The sequence below is a fragment of the Dufourea novaeangliae genome, unplaced genomic scaffold (assembly GCF_001272555.1).
Source record: "Dufourea novaeangliae isolate 0120121106 unplaced genomic scaffold, ASM127255v1 scaffold76, whole genome shotgun sequence".
Lineage (NCBI taxonomy): Eukaryota > Metazoa > Arthropoda > Insecta > Hymenoptera > Halictidae > Dufourea > Dufourea novaeangliae.
In genome coordinates this window covers 663,516-683,867 of record NW_015373950.1, presented here as the reverse complement: position 1 = coordinate 683,867, position 20,352 = coordinate 663,516, and the positions used below count along the sequence as shown (strand labels likewise).

General features: G+C 33.4%; 2 protein-coding genes across 2 annotated transcripts; one reads left to right on the top strand and one right to left on the bottom strand.

Annotated features, from left to right (window-relative positions):
- Window positions 1-352: 352 nt before the first annotated feature.
- Window positions 353-2,223, top strand: LOC107186145 (endocuticle structural glycoprotein SgAbd-4-like). The gene is made up of 2 exons (XM_015573956.1): window positions 353-382; window positions 1,759-2,223. The coding sequence occupies exons 1-2, from the start codon at window positions 353-355 to the stop codon at window positions 2,221-2,223; spliced, it is 495 nt and encodes a 164-aa protein (XP_015429442.1).
- A 6,399-nt stretch (window positions 2,224-8,622) lies between these two features.
- On the bottom strand, window positions 8,623-9,260 carry LOC107186144 (endocuticle structural glycoprotein ABD-4-like). Its single transcript, XM_015573955.1, has 2 exons — window positions 9,240-9,260; window positions 8,623-9,021 (listed from the first exon to the last, which is right to left on the bottom strand). The coding sequence occupies exons 1-2, from the start codon at window positions 9,258-9,260 to the stop codon at window positions 8,623-8,625; spliced, it is 420 nt and encodes a 139-aa protein (XP_015429441.1).
- Between the last annotated feature and the right edge of the window lie 11,092 nt (window positions 9,261-20,352).

Genomic DNA, 20,352 nt, shown 5'->3' with positions numbered 1-20,352 from the left:
CAAATAATAATTGTATTTGACTCGAAATATAACTGTAACTTGTCGTGTGTAAGCAATTTGGGTCTTACGATAGACAATACGTGTTGCTTAGAGATAACAAGTTAATTAATGCAATCACCACTATTATACACATATTGTCTATCGCAAGGCTCAAATTGCTTACACACGACAAATTATAGTAGTCGTTAGGGTTGGGATCAAGTTCAATTTGTATTTACGTATCCAAGTCAATGACCAATTTCAATAACCAAGTTTCATTTAATGGGTTTCGATTACTACTCAAAAGCAATAAAGTTTCAATGAGTATACTTGAAATGTAATTATTTTATATAATTTGATTTCGAACTCTAGAATGTGTACCAGTAGATTCAAAGACGTACTTGTAAGTAGTTTGATGTTAAAAAGATTCGAATTCTACACAAGTAGTATTCGAATTCTAAGTGTTAGTGAGATACGAATAACTGATTGAATTAATTTTTGAACCAATTAATTTTGTTAAAAAAATGTGGGTAAATAAATGTAATTTAGATCATTTGCTAAATTGTATACAATTGCAAGAAATAGAGAATTTCTGATCGAAGTACTCACGAACGATTCGAATTTACTCGGCCAGGGTTCAGATATACTTGTTTCGAACATCTTTCGTCTGGGTTCGAGTCTACTTAAAAGTATTGCACTCGTTTTTCGAAGTATTTATGAAATGTTCGGGACTATGCAATTAGATTCGATTCTATTTGTAATATACTTTATCCCATCTCTACTAGTGGTCCAACTTAGACGATGTTCCAAATTGGGCAACATTTCCATAATAAACAATTAAGAATTCCATGATACTATTTTACCAAATAAATAAGGTGAATTAAAAGATATCAAATATTTGAGAGTTATTGATTTCAGTTATATTCTATACTGAGAGCCTGTGAGGCTCTTCTCCACTCAACCCTGATGAAGGTTAAACAATTTGTCCTTAATAGTAAATCATTTTACATAAAGATTTACAGCCCAATCGTGTACAATGGACGACAAATATAAATATGTGTTGTCGTTCCTCGACGCTTTACGAACATTTCGAACCCAAAATAAAACCCAAAAGAAATGCAGTAAATCATCGATGAGTGTTCGAAGGCTCCTCGGTACTGACGAAAGATCCCCGGTGTAAAACTGAATTTTTACTGAGGTTGAGCACAGTAACAGATTTTTGAATTCTGAAGCCAATGCCATTTCTTTCAACCGAATAAAGCCATTAATGTATAAAATATGTTCAGTGCCGAGGAGCCTTCGAACACTCATCGATGATTTACTGCATCTCGACCTTGACTCACAATCTATCAAACCTTAACGTTCAATCGTCCTACGATTAGCTAAATCTTAATCAAAATTTCAGGTTGTTCTATAAAAGGACGACAAATATAAATGTGCTATCGTTCCTCGATGCTTTACGACCATTTCGAACCCAAAATAAAACCCAAAAGAAATACAGCAAATCATCGATGAGTGTTCGAAGGCTCCTCGGTACTGACGAGGAAAGATCCCCGGTGTAATACTGAATTTTTACTAAGGTTGAGCACAGTAACAGATCTTCGAATTCTGAAGCCAATGCCATTTCTTTCAACCGAATAAAGCCATTAATCTATAAAATCTAACAACACTCTAGTAACACTCATCGATGATTTACTGTATCTCGACCTTGACTCACAATCTACCAAACCTCAACGTTCAATCGTCCTACGATCAGCTAAATCTTAATCGAAATTACAGGTTTTTTTCGCGCTTGTCGCAGCGGTACACTGCCAGGAGTACTTCCGGCAGCCGGAGAAGATCATCAGCGACAACCGTGACCTGGGCGACAACCGTGGCCATTATTCGTTCACGTACGAAACGGAAGGCGGTATCGTGCAGAAAGAATCCGGAAGTCGTAAATACGCAGGCACACCGGAAGAGACCCAACTGATCCAGGGTTCCGTACAGTACAACGCACCAGATGGCACGCCGATCGCAATCAGCTGGACCGCCGACGAATTCGGCACCCAAGTGGCCGGTAGCCATATACCAACGCCCCCTCCGATACCACCGGCCATACAAAAGGCGCTCGAATGGATCGCGAAGCAACCGTCGACTCCCGAGCCGGAGGAACCAGCCAAAGACTCGCCCAGCCAACAGAACGCCGTACGACCGAGTAGCAATCGACAGTTCAAGTCGCTACGGGCGAACCAGAGAAATTGAAATTCCGTTTTCTAGATATTAAGTATTCTATAAGGTTCCGTTAGACTTCTGTAATTTGACTGCGAATAAATTTGTATTTTTGTAGAAAATACCCGAGACGTGTCGTACTGAATCGTATTCTCGACCGATCTTTCCACCGTGTTCGTTTGTACCGGTTCTGGACACGTGGAGATTTTTTTATCGACTGGTTTGCTGTGATGCTAGACAAGATACAGCGAATTTGTAAAATTTTATTTGGCGAGAGGACTAAATTTCTTTTGCGGCTCGAGACGACACTCTTTTAGAGAAGTCTGAAATGGACAGGTTACAATCGGTTCAGACTATACGGTTTTTTTTAACAATTCGGTAATTTTGCCCAATTAATAACAACCGACAGAGGCATTCATGTGATCAAACCGAAGGAATCCTATCGACGCTGCTTTATTAGCGATTCAGCACAATTACCGAATCGGTCAAGCATACCGTATCGTCTGAACTGGATATTGTTGGGCTTGTTCTAGGTTGTAGGAAGTGTCTTTGCTTGAATGCCATCCACGGTTATTAGTATTATTGTGGAATAGACGGACTGTCCTGTAATTGGTGGAAAGGTGGTGATTCTACCCGAAGAAATTGGTGGAAAATGTAAAACAACGTTTTGCATTGCCTCAAGTCGTTTTTGGATAATTGCGTTTGGTTTATAACTGAGTAGACTACTGCTTATAAGTATTAGGACAACTGCTCTGACAAGGGAAGGCACGGAAGTGTATCCTTCTGATTTTTATGAAACTTCGTATGTCTGTTAAAGAGTCAAAAATAAGTTATACGTATTTTTTTATCGGCTAAGACGCGACTTTAAGGGGTGAAACCACCCCTCGAAGTTTCGACCGGAAAGTACTATCTCGAAAACCAAAGGGGATATATGAAAACTTCTAATGGACGAGGTTTGCGGTTTTTTATGTAGAATAATATGGTGCTAACAAATTGTCCAGTATATAATTTGTTTATAACAAAAAAATTGCAGTTAGAAACTTCGACGAGTAGTTTCACCCCTCAAAGTCGCGTCTCAGCCGATAAAAGAAAATATGTATCCCTTATTTTTGACTGCTTAATGGACATACGAAGTTTCATCAAAATCGGAGGGGGACAATTCCGTGCCTTCCCTTGTGAGTGAAGAGAATGTGATGTTTCGTAGGAATTATATATTTTAGGCAACATTTATTACTTCACAGTAGCATAAATGTTGTCTATAAATGTTGAATATCTCGCAAACAATATTTCTTTCAGACTTCGAGCAATTTCATAATGCACTGGAATATTTACTGCGTATTTGACAAGTGTCCCAATACTTAGAAGCGGGAATGTACTTCTGCACTGAAGCAGTTGTAGGCATCAGAAATGGATAATGAAACTAACCGATGTTTCTCGAGACATACACGTTTTACGATTAGCTTATACAGGGTGGACCACGAAACGTGATCAGCTTAGATTATTTTAGTGCTAGCTGTTCGATCGAAAAATTCTTTTGGCTAGTATAACATGATTCAAGAAGAGCTTTACGATGAGTTTACATTTTTTGTCAACCTCCTTTTTACAGAGTTTTCAAGGGCACCTTCAGTTTTTTTTTTATAAATAAACCTGTAATTTGTTTACGCTCATCTTTTAGCGGATACTGAGATGAATTCGGCAAGCATCATAAGAAATACTTTTTTTCTTCTAAACCAAAGAAACATTAAGAAAATATCAGTTACCTTAATTAAAATGACATTTAAAACGATGTCCATTAACTTCAACTCGCGGAATTGATTAACAGTAGGGCTACCAAGCCCGTCAAAATGACGGAATTCAAATTTGTTATTTTACAATTATTGAAATTATTAAGATACTTTCGTGGGTATCAAGTCTACCTTTAATGTATTACTATATGTATACATATAATTCTATGTATACATATAATTCTATATATATACTTCAAATACTGATATATTATACAATTCAATTTAGTATCCATTTAACGCTGGTAGTTTTAGTGTTAAGAAACGACTGCTTAGTTCAATTTATAACGTCTGTATTAATTGTTAAGCATGAATAATCTATGCTGATCACGTTTCGTGTTTGTGGTCCACACTGTATATCAGTCGCACAAATACTTTTCTCAGGACAAGGCTTCCATATACTACCTGTATACCTTCCGTCTTCTTATTTAAATGCCAAGAATCATTTGGGCCATATTAATTGAAACCTTGAAATCACAGGTCTGGGTTAGGCGATATGACCCATATTCCTCAAGTATTATTAACGTCGCCCCAAGAAGACGGATTGACTGTTAATATTGGGTTGAGACTTTGATATATGAAAAGTGCTTCAGTATATTTCTCATTGCGTTACTGTACTCCATGGCTAACTGAAAGTAGACTTTAGTGCAGTCGCATTAGATCGAAATTAGTTACGGAAAATGTTATTTTATATGGGGCGTCTCAGGTCGGGTAGTAATATGACCGGATAGGAGGTGATTCTATAAGAAAAAATAAGTAAAAAAAAGAATAAAATTTTTTGGGTGATGCTACGTTTTTGAGGTAATCGAACTTGAAAATTTCTTGGATACAGGGATCAGGAATGCATGTCTACGTGTTAGATGAATTTTGAGAATTGATTACCCTGGAAAAGAAACATCGTACGATAAAATGTTATTCTACATTTTCGAACTATTTCTGTATGGAGAATCAGATCTTTTCGGGTTGTGCCACCATTTCGGAAATACCTTGTGTTATTTAACGTATCTTTTCACGTGGAATCATCACATTCTGTTTTCTACCGCTAATACAGGATACTCTAACCGACAAATTTGTTTATAAATATTACATTTAAAAACGGTGAAAATTTGCCAAGTATTAGTTTATTGTTTATAAATCAAGTACGTTTGAAACTCACGTTGGAGTTATTAACATATCAGTAAACCTTTAATATTGACACCTTTGGCAAGAAATTGTTTTAAGAAAAGGTTGTCTAGATAGATAAGACGTTCGTAATAATCACCAATTTAATTTAGCTATTTAGATTTCTCTGTAGATTTTACATACGAAACTGAAACAGACATTTCGAGAGTAGATGAAGTTTGTTGACCTAGTTGAGTTTAAATAAAATCGATTCTGATTAGTTGCAAGTAATATATTGTGATGTTTAGCCCACCGAGATGAATTTTGATTTCGAACAATCGTTGGAATATACATTTTCATACGGATCAGTTAATTTAGTCGATAAGTAGAACTTAATTATTTTTCAATATTATTACAGAATACTCAGTAACATTAATCTATTCTATGATACTCAAATGTATAAAAAATCTATGCGTTCAATTCTTCATGGTTGCATCTATTTTCTCCCTTTAGCTATTTTATTTTTATTGATCGTGTAAAAGTTCTCTTTCTAACAAGTATCTTGTTAATTGGCGAACGACTTACGTATAGTATAATCGTTACAGTTTTTTTCAATTATTCACTGGAAAAAAGTATATAATCTTAGATCTTCCGTATGTAATAACTAGACTGCGGATTTTATGCATTTATAGCCTATAGGGGTCTGTAAAATACAACAAGGGACAAAACTTTCATCAGATCCAATAAGTTTTTTAGTTAATTTGGAACCGCATATGATACTTGAGAAAAGAAAGAAATTCCTACATTTGCTCTTTTCTGTATCAATTGCTTTAGAAAATATCATTTTGCATAAAAATCCGCAGTCTAATAATAACTATAGTACCCTGAAATGAAAGTTTTGTGTTAGACATTTCGAAAGAGTTTAAAGTGCTATGCATTAAAAACTCATTTCAACCGTGTTTACGAGGAGAAAATTGACCTAAAATCAGTTTGATTCTGTATTCTAAACTATTCGATGTATCAATGAAAAATTCACCATTTACTTAAAAAATTGTGTATGAGTCGCGGATATATTACTGTAGTATTTTGTTTTACTTATATCGCACCCCTGCAAGTGTGACCAATCAAAAAGATCTGTAATTTTTCAGGAAAGCGAAAAAATTGATTCATTACGTAGTATTTCAGATATTAAACGAAGTGATACTAGTGCGCCTTTTCTAGGAATATTGACCTTAAGCCTATGACATTTCTCTAGTTGGTGGATCTATGTATTAGAGGATATTTTACTTGTGAAAATTTTTGACTTGACATTTTTCTGTCGGGGGTGCAATATACTGATGATTATCTGTATAAAAGTAATTCCTCTTTATTAGTTAAACTGTAGCGTGAAACGAACTCCGTCATAGTTAAACTAACGTTAACGTAACGTGAATACTGAAACAAAAGTATGTCAGGGGGTGGATGAAAATAATGATAACACCTATTGCTGTTATATGTTGCTTTTTTTAGCGCATATGAAGGTGGATGAACAGAGTACCGCAGGCAACATGTTAACTTTAGTTACAAGAAAAAGTAGTAATTTCTGTAAACTGTTCTCGACTTTGATTAATTGAATTTTCAAAATGAAAAACTGTTATTTGAATGATGTTTTTTTTAAATATTTTACAAGATATTGCTAATTAACTGATGTATTACAGGTATTAAGTTTGATTATATACATGGTCCTGTTGAAAATTTCAACGATGACCCACAGGTTCCAAATTGAATTGTTTCCAATAGATAATGTGTTTAAATTTGTAACAATTTTCACATGTGTATTTCTCTTTACTCACTGATAAAACTAATAATTATCAAAAGTATCATGTATGTTATTCGATACACACTAAAATCTCATCGATAATAAAAAAAACACGGACATATTAATATATAATTTATTTACAAAATCTCCTTATTTTCTTATACTTTTCAATACATAAAAAAAACGAAAATAAAAGACTGGCGAATACCGGAGAATTCATATAAATACAAAGATAACCACGAAACGCAAGGGTTGGACACCAAAGGCTTTGTGGATCGTTCTGTGATCGAGAACAGTCTTGATCAGGGTGGGTAACGATCAATTTCGATACATCCCAATTTAGAAATCTTAGCTAAACAGCATGGAGATTGAACCCAATCCACAACTCAAATCAGAAATGGGCAGACTTACTATATGTAAAAATAGTTTCGAATGGCAAATAAAAGGTAACGAATGAATTGCCCATATATCATCGAATGAACAAGAGAATCGCAATCTTAAAAAGTAAGATATTTCTTATCCGACAAGAATGAATTGTTTAACATTTTACTAGCGGAACAATGTCCCAATAAATTCCATCTTTTCTGTGTTTCAAGCATTATAAATACAAACATTCACGTGGTTGCTTGTACACTAGTTACTCGAATTACGACTCAGCCACTAATCGTATCTACAAGATCATAAATGTGACCATAAAAAAATTCATCATTTTTCCATACACAGCGGATAAAAAAATATTCGCACATACCGATCTCTAATACTAAATACATTGACCAAACTGACAAGTACACAAAAAAAAAGTACAATTCTTCGAAAGCTTACCACAGAACCCAACAGGTCGAAGCAACGGAATCATTCACGACATAACCTAGAAATCTCTGAAATTACTGAAATATATATCCGTGTGCAAATACTTTTTTCACTTACATACTGCGATTCAGTGGCGCCGCCAACAATCATGGCGATCAATGTGTTAACTATCGATATTGTGACACTCGTACGATGTGTATGTATGTACTTCGTTTCGTTGTGCATTACAGTAGAAGCTCGAGAATCGAGGGTCCGTTAATTGATCACTAGGAACGCCCCTCGGTCACGCGTATACTTGGAAGCTCACGAGAAGCCCTCCAATCAAATTCATACGTTACAAAAACAGCGAACGGGACACACGAGATCAAGTGAGATAGAGCGATAACAGAGTAATCACGTGGTACTAACGTAGCAATGACGTAGCGTCTTGCAGTGCTAACCATTGGTCGGCGAAATACCCATCTTTCCCCTGTGCGGGTCAGTTTGTTGGAGCTGGCAACTCAGCAGTACCCAACTGTATTTCTCACTCACGTGCGCGAACCCCACTCTGTCGTCCAGCAAGGAAGGAACAGAATATATACGACGTCCCATTTAGCTCACACATTTTTCATCACAGAAACTGTAGTGTATATAATATTGTCTCAATAAAATATTTCAATACTCAATAACTTTTGTGAATAAACTCTTTCAATATCTCTAAAAATAACGGAGATAGTAAGGTGATCAAAAAGTGGGTTACATCAAACCCACCCTATATGTAACTACGTCGAATAAGTAAACAGGCGATTAACAAAAAGAACTCGCACTTGTGATTGGAGTCCGTTAATTGATCAGTTCCTGGAAATTTCACCCTCGGAATGATCAATTATCGCGCTTCTACTGTATTTAGAGACGGAATCATGCCAGAATCTGATTCATAGACGCGTCTGTCCGATCTCTTCATTGAAGATCACCGTTGTTCTCCTCGGGATGAGCGGCTATGTACTCCAGGGCTCTGAGGATCTGCGGCGGTATCGGGGGGATGTGGCTGCCCTGGGGTTGGAAGCCATTCTCGTTCGCGACGTAGCTGACTTGAACGACCTCGCCGTTGGGCGCGGTGTAGCTATAGCTGCCCTGGGCTTCGCGAGCCTCGCCTGTGGTGCCGGCATAACGAAGGTAACCGAGCTCTTGCGCTTGGATACCGTTCGCTGTCTCGTAGTTGTAGTTGTAACTGCCGTCCGGATTCGGACCGTCTGCGCTTTGTCTCAGAATAGGAATCGGCGGCTCCGCCGGGACCAATGGAATAGCGACTGCTACCGCGGCTAGGGCGCACAAGACAACTACCTGTAACAACGATAACTCGATTGAAATAACCGTCCTGTAGATCTCTTTTATTTAACAACAATTAAAAGCCACAGAGAGTTCTATTTCTGTTTTCTGTTTGTTCATGGTATTTGAGGAAATTGTGTACAGAGAGTGTCGTTAGGGGAGTCTTTTGTTTCATTGAATGCGTTGATTGGAAAATTGTGGTTTATTATATTAGGTGGTACCGCGGCTAGGGCGCACAAGATAACTACCTGCAACAACGATAACTCCATTGAAATAACCGTCCTGTAGATCTCTTTTATTTAACAACAATTAAAAGCCACAGAGAGTTCTATTTCTGTTTTCTGTTTGTTCATGGTATTTCAGGAAATTGTGTGCAGGGAGTATTGTTAGAGGAGTCTTTTGTTTCGTTGAATGTGTTGATTGGAAAATTGTGGTTTATTATATTAGGTGGTACCGCGGCTAGGGCACACAAGATAACTACCTGCAACCAGGGACTTCTACCGAAACGTAAAATACCGGTATTATACCGGTATTTTCGGTTGTACCTTCGCCATATAAGGTAAATGTCCCAGTGATTGGAGACTATCGTGAATTTTTGTTAACATTAAATTTTTAAAAATAATAGCGAACTCCAAGATAGAAAATAATTATGCTTAGTTATTTCTTATCATAAATCATATACAAATGTTCGCAAAGTGCGATACATTATTTAAGAAAAATATTATCATTTAGCAATCATGAACTTGAGGCGACATGAATGCCTTCGTAAATGTTTCGCTAACATTGAGAGGGCCTTTCTCAAGCTCGTAAATAATAAATAATTCGAGTGTTTCTAATAAGTAAAGGGTTTTTCAATTTATTAAAGTTTCCAGAATTGATATCAACTTTGTTGTAATAAAACCTTTTTCTTTTAATGTCGAAATTACCGAATTTATTGACTGGTACATGAGAATGCTGATTGCGTAGTCGTTGGACGATTGTTCAGTCACTCGAGCAGTATTGACCAGAGAGTTAGTGTATGACTTAAAAAATTATTTTCGTTTTGTTACAGTAGGTATTTTTGTGTTTTTTATATTAATAGCAATATTTAATTCTGGAAGCACATAGTATTTTTTACATATTTCGTACATAAATATCATATTATTTTGATACAACCGTAACCTGAGCGATTCGCGTACTGAACATTCATTAAAAATCACCTTTTTATTTTATTTCTTTTGTTATAGGAATTTTATATAACAATAAGACTTTCAAGAAGAAGAATTAAAGAAGCGTATTAAAAAAGAAAAACTAGAAGAAAGGAAAAACAAAAATTTTCTTCCAAGAAAGTTACAAAAAGTGTTAAATAAAATTAAAAACAAAAAAGGAATAATTTTCATTTTGTTAATTTTGTTTAACTTTGTTTAATTTTGATTTATTTAAAATATATTTTTTCTACAAAACGTTTATAATAAACCAAAGTTAAATCCACTATGTTTCTTTTATTGCATAATTTTCTAAATGTATAAACGTAAATGTTTAAAAGCTTTTACCATATATATAACATCTACATAATAATAGAATGCAATTTTCCCTTAGTGTTATTTATTTATTAATTTATAATATATACATTTATAGATTTAGTTCATAATTTTTAGTATTTTATTTATTTATAATCTTGTTTCTTTTATTTATTGTTATTACTATTATTTTTGTTCTTAAATTCTGAACACAAAACAGAATGTAAAGGAGTACTTTCTCATTAAGAACAATTAGAATCATCTCAATTCTTGTGATTTAATAACATAAACTCGACTATACTACCGCACGAAATTCGCAAGATTGAAATAACAATGTATGAACGTTTAAAGCTGGCTGGGATCTGTTAAACCCTGCGAGCCAAGTCAAAGGTTAAACAAATCAGTATTCTCTGTAAAATTTCCTGTTCCTTCGGAAAGAATTATTTCTGTCATCATTCTTCCGTTCTTTTCTTGGCAAAATGATTTCACAAAAGGTTTTATACTGAGACGTTGTGCTGAAAAGTTGGATTTTAGAGAAACATTGAATCAGACGAGCATTATATTCTTAGACTGATAAGTGGTCCGTCAAATTGCTATTTTAGTAAGATAAGTCGATTTTGGAAATAAAGCAAATATGGGAGAATAGCAATGTATTATTTGTTTGGTACTTTATTCTAAATAAAAAATAATATTCTATTTGCAATTAAAAAATTCTAAACAAATTACTTGTAGCCTTATTGTGGTAAGTTTCGATCAAATAAAAAGCTTAGTCATTATTTACGATTAGAATTTTATCTATCTTTGTTATTTGTCACAAGTTGTTTAAGTACAGTTTGACCAACACTGCTTATAAGAACAATATACTAGCTACTAGCACCGAAAACCGAGCTTTCTTGTAACTATATTGTAACTCTATGTAAATGTATTCCGATGAAAATAATGGTTTAATGGCATCGAGTCGTGGGAATCGTATTCCATCTCCAATATGGAAACTCTCTAAAGATTTCTAACAAAACCTCTTCGAATAATAACAAATACAAAGCAAACATCAATAAAGGTGGAATTTACAAACAACACAAGAAAATATCAAATGTTATTACTACCCAAACAACTACTCAAAGAATGTTCAGATATTCACACACCTAACCACTAAACAACAAAAATAGATACACCTATTTTTGTTTTAATAACACAACTATAGAATTATTCTATATGCTCAAGTGAAGCAATCGATAGATTTATTTTATACAGTTAATTTTAACAATCACATAAATCTTGTACACGCAAAAACAGTACATTCTACGATTCACTAAAATTTTTTGCCAATGGACGAAATATCTGTAATTTATTGTTGCATTTATTATCAACTGTGTTCAGGTAGCAAATAACAGCTTCAAAAATAAGACTGAATAAACTTTAAATATATAAGACCACATAGAACAAAAACTAATAAATCCGAGACCAGAATTTAGAATACCTGTATTACTTCAGAACTGTAATACAGATTTAATAAATCCGAGCCCAGAATTTAGAACACTCTTTATAAGGTATATATGTATACAATACATTCACAATTTCCCCTGTCTATTAACCACCTGTGAAGAACACTCGGATGCTCCTTCACAACACTATCCCCGAAACTCACCGATCGGATCATGATGATACACGATATATCTTTCTCTCACGGTTTTCTCGTCTTTTTCGTTTAACAAAAAAGGGATGTGGGGGGATCAAAAACGTGGTCGTGTTCACGAGAGCTTCACACTGCACTGACTAGAAGCATCGGGCACAGGATCCCTTTATATATCCATCACCTGAATATTCGGGCGAATTTCGGGCAAGGCAATGCCTTATTTAATCCCCTCCACCCTGCCTCCCCACCTCCCCTCCCAGTCTGCGTGCAGGACACCTTCAAATTTTTACGGATGATCCGGACACGCGAACACCGTGAATCATAAAATAGCAGTCGCCTGTGGATCATGGTGTCGAGGTCAGTAGCTATACCCAGAACTGGGCACTTCTCAAATTATATAATAAAATAATAATTAAATAACCTGGTATTTTATAAATTAATAAAAATGATTAAATTAATTAAATAATATTTAAAATAACATGGCATTTTATTTCATAATCATTTCCATGCCTGTGATCACATCTGAAATGACATGTTATTTTATTTTCTAATAAAAAATGTCAATAAACCAAACTCAAACCTAGTCACCTGACACAATATCGAAGAAAAATTTCACAATTATTTCTAAGAATTATTAATTTCTAAATTCTATTCTAAAAATTAAAAGATTAAAGGCATGACAATAATTATGAAATAAAATAACATGTTATTTGAAATAATATTGTGTCTGTTTCTGAAAGCATTAGTCGTTACCTCTGCATTATTCCAGCCAGATCGAAATTCCCAGAACTTTGGAAACACAAAATAATACTTCAAATAATATCATTTCAAAAGTACCCAGGTTTAGTGCAAAAGTAACACTCAAGAATCACACGTCTGTACTCGTCAAATGGCTATATCATTTTGATCAACATCTGTATCTAAAAGCGTTAGTCATTACGTTTGCATCATTGTAGTCAGTTCAAAATCCCCAGAACTTTGGAAACACCCTTCATAAATGGCGATTTCGAACAGGGAAGGTGTCACGGGAATTGAAGCGGGCGGACGGTGCACTTGATTAAAAGAACGTCTGGAGCAGGAGAAGTAAAAGCGATTTTTCACTTTCATAAATTCCGAAGGACGATATCGGGCGGCTCGTGTCTTTTATTTACAGACCAGGCGATGGATCCTGCAGGTGCAGGAACCGATACGGTTCGGCGATTGCGTAACGTTATATAAGATAATCGAGGTGCAGCAGGTCGCTGCGGCAGTGTTTCAATTCGGTAACGGTAACCCTTAATTTCGAAATTATTCGAGGTGTATATAAAGAATGAAGTTTGTGACGGTATTTGAGTGAAATTTCGTATTCCTTGAAACACCGTTCGGGATGCCCTGTTGAAGTACGGTGGAGCGATCGCGAGGGAAGGAGCAAGTGAAATTGAGGGGCACGCGAGATAAATGGAACGATCGTTGTTTTGGGTATAATAATTTTAATAATAATACTAATTTCGTCGATAATTTGATTCTGAGATGATGTTGTTAGAAATGTCACTGGAAATTGCATATTATGTACGTTCATCATAAACCTAGTTATTATTATTATTAAGTGCATAAGTACGTAAGGTATTATATTCTTTAAAATGTAATAATTATTTCTTAGCCAATTTGAATCTTGTAAACGAGCTAAGAATGTTAGTTTTCATTTCTTGATAAGCGTTAGCATTTTTAAAAGAAAGTGAAGCTGCTGAATATTTTGAGTTATTTGTTGGTGAAAATTTAGTGAAATGAAGCGATAAATTTACGTGAAATATCGAAACGACAATATTATAAATATATAAATATGACCTTTACTTATTATACGTTGTTTATCTCGTTATTAATGGTACATCTGAAAGACGACAAATTGTAGTAGAAAATAGAGAAATTGGAGTGACAATGTGTTGTGGCTATAACAACTTGTGTTTGATGAGTCCTTTATGAGGAAATTGCCACTTTTTCGGTAATCACAAGAATACTCTTCATGTGAAAATATAAAATACGTTTTGCTATAAAAATTGAAATTTGAGTAAAAATTGAAAGATATATTTCTTTTACTAGAATAAAGGAATCGAATAGTTAAACATTTCCAAAACAACATTTCATCGTTAAAGGGTTTAAGAAGCTTCAAAATAATGTATATTTTCACAATAAATCGACAATTGTAAAATTTAACTCCTTACCGTATATCCGTTCTTCTTGAAATTTTCTTTTGACTGCAGTTTCAACACAACACGTGGCCTAGTTAAGAAACTAATAGTACGTTCATGTCGTAAATATTACTATAAACTATTAAATTTAACAAATTAAATTAACTACATCGATGCTCTTGTTTTACAAATTTGAGAGATGTCTTTTTTTATCTCTTATAGTGTTACATTTTTTAAATATAGTTATATTTCATAAGTATAGAAATATAGGTATATATCAAAACAGTGCTGTTTGAAAGTATTTGTAAGTGTATGCATAGCTCACCAGAAGAGAATGATTGACAGAACGTGCTACTTGGTTTCTCGATTTCAACAACACTGCTATTAATAAGAATGATTATTACCGGCTGAAAATTCGAATTTGAGAGTTTCTGCAATCGTGTTAAAGATTATTTTAATACTGAGGGCTTGATACGCATTTATAGACGTTTTCGCAACAGATATTTTTGTGCAGAGAGTGAATGTTATTGCTGAAGATCCGTTGCAGGGAATCAAAGGTGATATATGGACCTGTAGAATTTTATACGGAAAAAGAGTTTGTTTCTTGCTTTCGTCGCTGAAAGACGAAAAAGACGGAGTTAATTGCGGGATCATCTGGCGTATTCTACAAAACCAATATTATATGTATGTTATAACTAGATTGCGGATTGTATACATTCATAGCATGCATGATTAATTAAGGAGTTACATACCTTTGAGCTATTAAATAAAAGAGAAAATTAAACATTTCTTTTTGCATATGCAGAATTATTGTTTATTGAAAATTCAGCATATACATTTTATTTTATGTTATTTCGTTAGTAATTTCTAAAAAATTTAACTATATATCTATCAACAGAAGAAAATTACTGCCACTTAAAAGCATTTTACTCGAAATGTAGTTTTCAAAATCGGTACCAGAAATATTTAAAAGACTACTGAACCAATTTGGATCAAACGCTGTGGTAATATTCTTAAGCCTAAAATCTAATACTGGATAAAGCGAATTTTTAAGTCGTGCATTTTTTCTTTTTTGAATAACAAAATAAGTTAAATATGTATGTTGGAAACAACAAGAACCAGTTCATGCAGCCACCATTTTATGAATTATCAATATTTTGAAAATCGGCTTCGATAAATACTAGTTCCTTTTGTCTACTTTAATATAAAATTAAAAAAAACTTGTTTCAGATAAACGATCACAGAGTTATATCTGGTAACGTACATGGTGTTTTGACGAAACGGGTTAAAATTAAATGACAGCCATTTTCTTCTGTTGATAGATATATAGTTCAATTTTTGAGAAATTACTAAGGGAATAACATATAATAAGATACATACGTTGAATTTTTAATAAATAATTTTTCCTCTTATTTCACATCTCAAAAGTACATGTATAATCCCTTAAAGATGAGTATAGTAAAAAGTTTCATAAAGTTCCATGGTGTTTTCCTTTCATTTGGAATCTGATGCAACTCTTTAATAGAATAAACAAATTTTTCCTTGTCACCGGTTTCTGTGTACGGTAAATCACAGAATTTTATACTTACATAAATGTCCACGGACTACTCGTTGTGAATTTAGAAATTCCAAGAACATACGGGTATAAAAAGTTTATGAAACTGTAATTTCATAATTCTACGTCGCAGATTTTGTAACGTATTCGACAGTCACTAAATAATTATAATCATATTCATCGACGGGAAGAATCTGTTGAGTTCATCCTAAAAAATCGCTTCGGGGCATCGTTTCACCTTCAACGAGCAAGAATTGGCAACTTCCCACGGAATTGTTCACACGAACTTGAAAACTTCGAAAGATTGAACTTCATGCATAATTTTACATTTTTTAACCATTCGATTAATATACAGGGAGTAACAAACATATTTGGATGTCAATGTCGATTCAACATCTTCTCTCTGTGAACTTTAAGTAAATATGCAATGAATTCGAAATATTTTATTATTCCAATTGTAAGTTACAATAATGATTTCAGTTAACATTAATAAGTAATCATTTATTTGGAGTATATGAATACCTAATAACATTAATAATAATAAAAACAATAATAATATTAATAATATTCCACTGGAATAACTTTTTTGGATGATTATTCAATTCAATTGGTAAACGACAGTTGAAAAATAATCAATAATAATTTTTTACGCGTGTAAATCACAGCATTTATATAGCGTCATAATTGAACGTAATCAAAAATAAATTTTATATCATCTCTCACGTATTTTTTTTTACTAACAAAGTATGAATAACATTAATCATAGACAACAAGAATAAACAAGCATATATTATAATCTTGTAAAAAAGATTAAATGGACAGATATTAAGCTAGTTTGCATACGGAACAGTGTATAATTGCGTGAGAACTAACCCCGGTTCTCTGAATCGCAATAATAAAAGGCCGAAAAAATGGTAGAAAGTACCGAGAAACAGCAATTAACTAAAAAAAGCTTACGTAATGGGCCCATTAATAATTCAAGAGGTTGAATAGGTAGACTAACTGTTAGAGATTACTTCTGCGAAACTAAGCTAATTTCTATTCATTAATTATATATAATGTAACATGTAATGGTACATTATATAATTAAATCATCCTCATATTTATACAAGGTGTTATTTTCTTTACCTTTTTGTACAATCACATTTGATGTCGTAGTGACAAAGAAAAATTGAAACATACTATTGTACATGTATTATGCAGAGACTTTCTTCCCCGAGCATTTCATAAGCGGTTGTTGGGACCGTGTATAAAGATCAATCAGTTCAATATTAAAGGAACACGTGTACATGAGCGAGCGACTGGAAGGTTCGACGAATTGAATGTTAAAATATTGTTAGGTAACACAGAACGAAATACTCATAAAATTATCCGCCCACAATGGTGAGATTCGTGTAATACTTCTGTAGCATCCTACTAACGTAAGATCATAGTAGTAATACAGCTGGACATGATTTTCTTAACATTTGCGGGATGAACGGGCAGCTAAAAAATTCGAGAAAAAGAAATATGGAGTTGTGACCACAATATTTTTTTAATGTCGTTAAACATGGTGAATTTATTATTATTGTTTGGGGCAGCATGGCAACCTTTGGTGTAGGCCAGTTTGTTTTTATTCATAATTCTATGGATAAATTTGGATATCTGAATATTTAAAAAACAAATTCAGAAATATATAGCAAAAGTGGTTAAACATTGTTTCCTGGAAAATACTTTCAATTATTTAAGTCCTCTTCCACAGTCACCAGATCTCAGTGTAATACAGCATCTGCGCAAAATATTAGATTCTAAATTGAGAGAAATAAATCTGAATAAATCTCATACTTTCAAAGTGTATACTCACTTTTGACTCTCACTGTATTTAATCGATACCTAGATTGGAAATACTAATGAAAATTGCCGTTATTAGAAACTTTGATCCATATATATTTTAGAGTGAGATGCATTCAGTGGAGAAATCATACATTAAATAAGTTATATTATATTAAAAAAGTATCGTTATTGGTGCAAGTAGCATAAGAACACTCGCAAATCTATCCGTTCAAAGTCAACACTCATTTTATACAAGCTTATTTACAATAAATTATTACTTTGTTGGATATATCTGTGATTTTACTATAAACATTAATCCGTTATGCATAGACTGAACTAGTTTTTTGTAATATTTCAGAGATGAATACTTATACTTTCTTCAATAAATTGTATATACATATATAATTTCACGGTGAAATGCATTCCAATCTAAAGTATACTAATCCAGATTTTCGCTAACATAAATTATATAATAAATTATACAATAATAAATTATACAATAGCAGACATAAGAAATGGACCGATACTTCTGCAAAAAATTCTAGATTCGACATGAAATTGGGTCAAGATGGACATACAGTGACTTACTTCGCTTATAGACTTCGGAAATAACAATTAAGTGTCAAACTTTTATGCAATTTCTAGTTATATATTTTCCTTTAAATTACGTTTGTCATCCTTCTGTGATAAATTCTTCTTAATTTTATGATAAAATTCGCATTTTGGTAAATAATTTGGTAGAAAGAAGTGACAGCCTTTCGTGAACAAACTTGTGAGTTACTATATCTTACTATTCGTAAAATTGTCTTGCAAATTTATTGGGTGTACCAATAAGTAATCGACTAGATTTTGTCAAACTCACTACTTATTGTCGAGGAATTCAGAAGTCTAGCCTGTTTCAGTCATATTGGTCCTCAATCTTCAATGCTCGCAGTCGTTTTGAAGAAAGAAAAGGATAGAGAAATGTTTTAAATTTACACTGTCGTTAGCGGTTAATTAACAAAAATTAGTGGGTTATTTATTAGTACATCTAATATAATGTGTCTGTAAAGAATTTTATTTCTTGTTTATATTAAATAAAAATCTTCATATCCATGAAATTGTATGAACACATTGCGTTAATTCATCATATTATTATCACAATACTTAATCTATTAGGTTAAACGAAAACTTTTTGTTTTTTCTACTGTCACTATATCTTATTACATACTTCGTTAGTGATTGTTCTTTTATTTTCATCATCTTATTTGGTATTTTATCATATACTTTCTCTACAATTGTACATTGAGCTTCTTGTTATAAAAATCATTTAAAATCATCAGGTAAAAAATACATATTCCTCATGTATTGCTTTATGAGTTTTGGAAATTATTCCTGATCAATTACAAAATGTGTGGGTTAAAAAGATGCAGATTGTGCTACGTGTTGGATAGCCAAAGACAATAGAGGCAAATGATTTCTCGGGACATTGAGACAACTAGAGTACATTCGAAGATGTTTAACCTTTAAAGGATGAGCAGGTTTTTACATGAATTTTTCTATTTTTGAGTTACTGATTTTATATATTTATTTGTAGTGTCATACTACTTAAGCAACTCATATGGAGCCCAAAAATAGGCTTCTCGTTCTCTAAAGCTTAATGTTTTCTAATCATAATGCTCTTACTCCGCGTCTCTTCGTTACTCATAAGTAGACTGCGGATTTTTATGCAAAATGAATTCTTGTGAAGTGACCCGTATTGACAAGAAGGAAAGGTCGGCTTCATTTCCTACCTTAAGTATTTCGTTGAGTTAATAACAACATAGAAAACTTGTTGTATAAGATGAAACTTTTGTCTTTTATTGTATTTCACAGAGCCCTATAGTCCATGAATGCATAAAATCCGCAGTTTACTCATAAGTAACTCATTTAATAACATTAATACTGGTGAATGTGGTAAATTAGTAATAATCAACACAATAAATAATTAGTGAATTTGATCTTTCAGAAAAGTCCCTACTATTAAGGGGTTATTCCCATTCGGAGGGCACAAAAATTATTTTATTTTTTTAAAGTATAACACCTTGAAAATGTGTTCCCAAAGTGATATGCTTCAATTCATGAAATGAAGTTATAACGATTTTAAGAGAACGATACACCAAAGAACGGTGTACTGCTACACGAGTAAACACGTTTTCCTCGAAACCATGTTTTCCAAGTTGATTGCCATGATATCTTGATAATGAGTTAACCAATCTATGTCCACTTTGACATACATATAAAATAGACGCTTCTTTATCTTGTGAACTACTATTATGTCAATATCTGCAAGAGTTATTTTTGTATCGCTTGGAGAAGTTGCACACGTAATGAATTTTTGCTTTACCTGACTGCTATTTTGTTAAAAAATATTTTTTTCTCCTTCATAGTAGTTCACAAGATAGCCACTTATATATAGATTAAGATTTTGATTTTTTTGTCCAATGAATACAACATAAATCGTGGCAATTATTCAGAGCGATACGCTGCAAAAAACATGTAATAACTTTGTTAATGTAAAAGATAATTGCACAAAAATTTTACTGTGCTTCCTTCAAATGTAAGCAAACATGTACAAAAAGCTACAAGTCCCTTGGTCCATTACTTCTTAGCTTTATAAATCGCTTAAGAATGACGCCTTCGAGTGGGAATACCCCTTTAAATCGCATTCTCGATGTC

Excerpts from the sequence above, each read along its gene's own strand:
- LOC107186145 (XM_015573956.1), top strand. The coding sequence starts at position 353 with ATGTGTACCAGTAGATTCAAAGACGTACTT. Across the intron at positions 383-1,758 it reads GTAGATTCAAAGACGTACTT|GTTTTTTTCGCGCTTGTCGC; the intron begins GTAAGTAGTTTG and ends TCGAAATTACAG.
- LOC107186144 (XM_015573955.1), bottom strand. The coding sequence starts at position 9,260 with ATGGAGTTATCGTTGTTGCAG. Across the intron at positions 9,022-9,239 it reads TGGAGTTATCGTTGTTGCAG|TTATCGTTGTTACAGGTAGT; the intron begins GTAGTTATCTTG and ends ATTTCAATCGAG.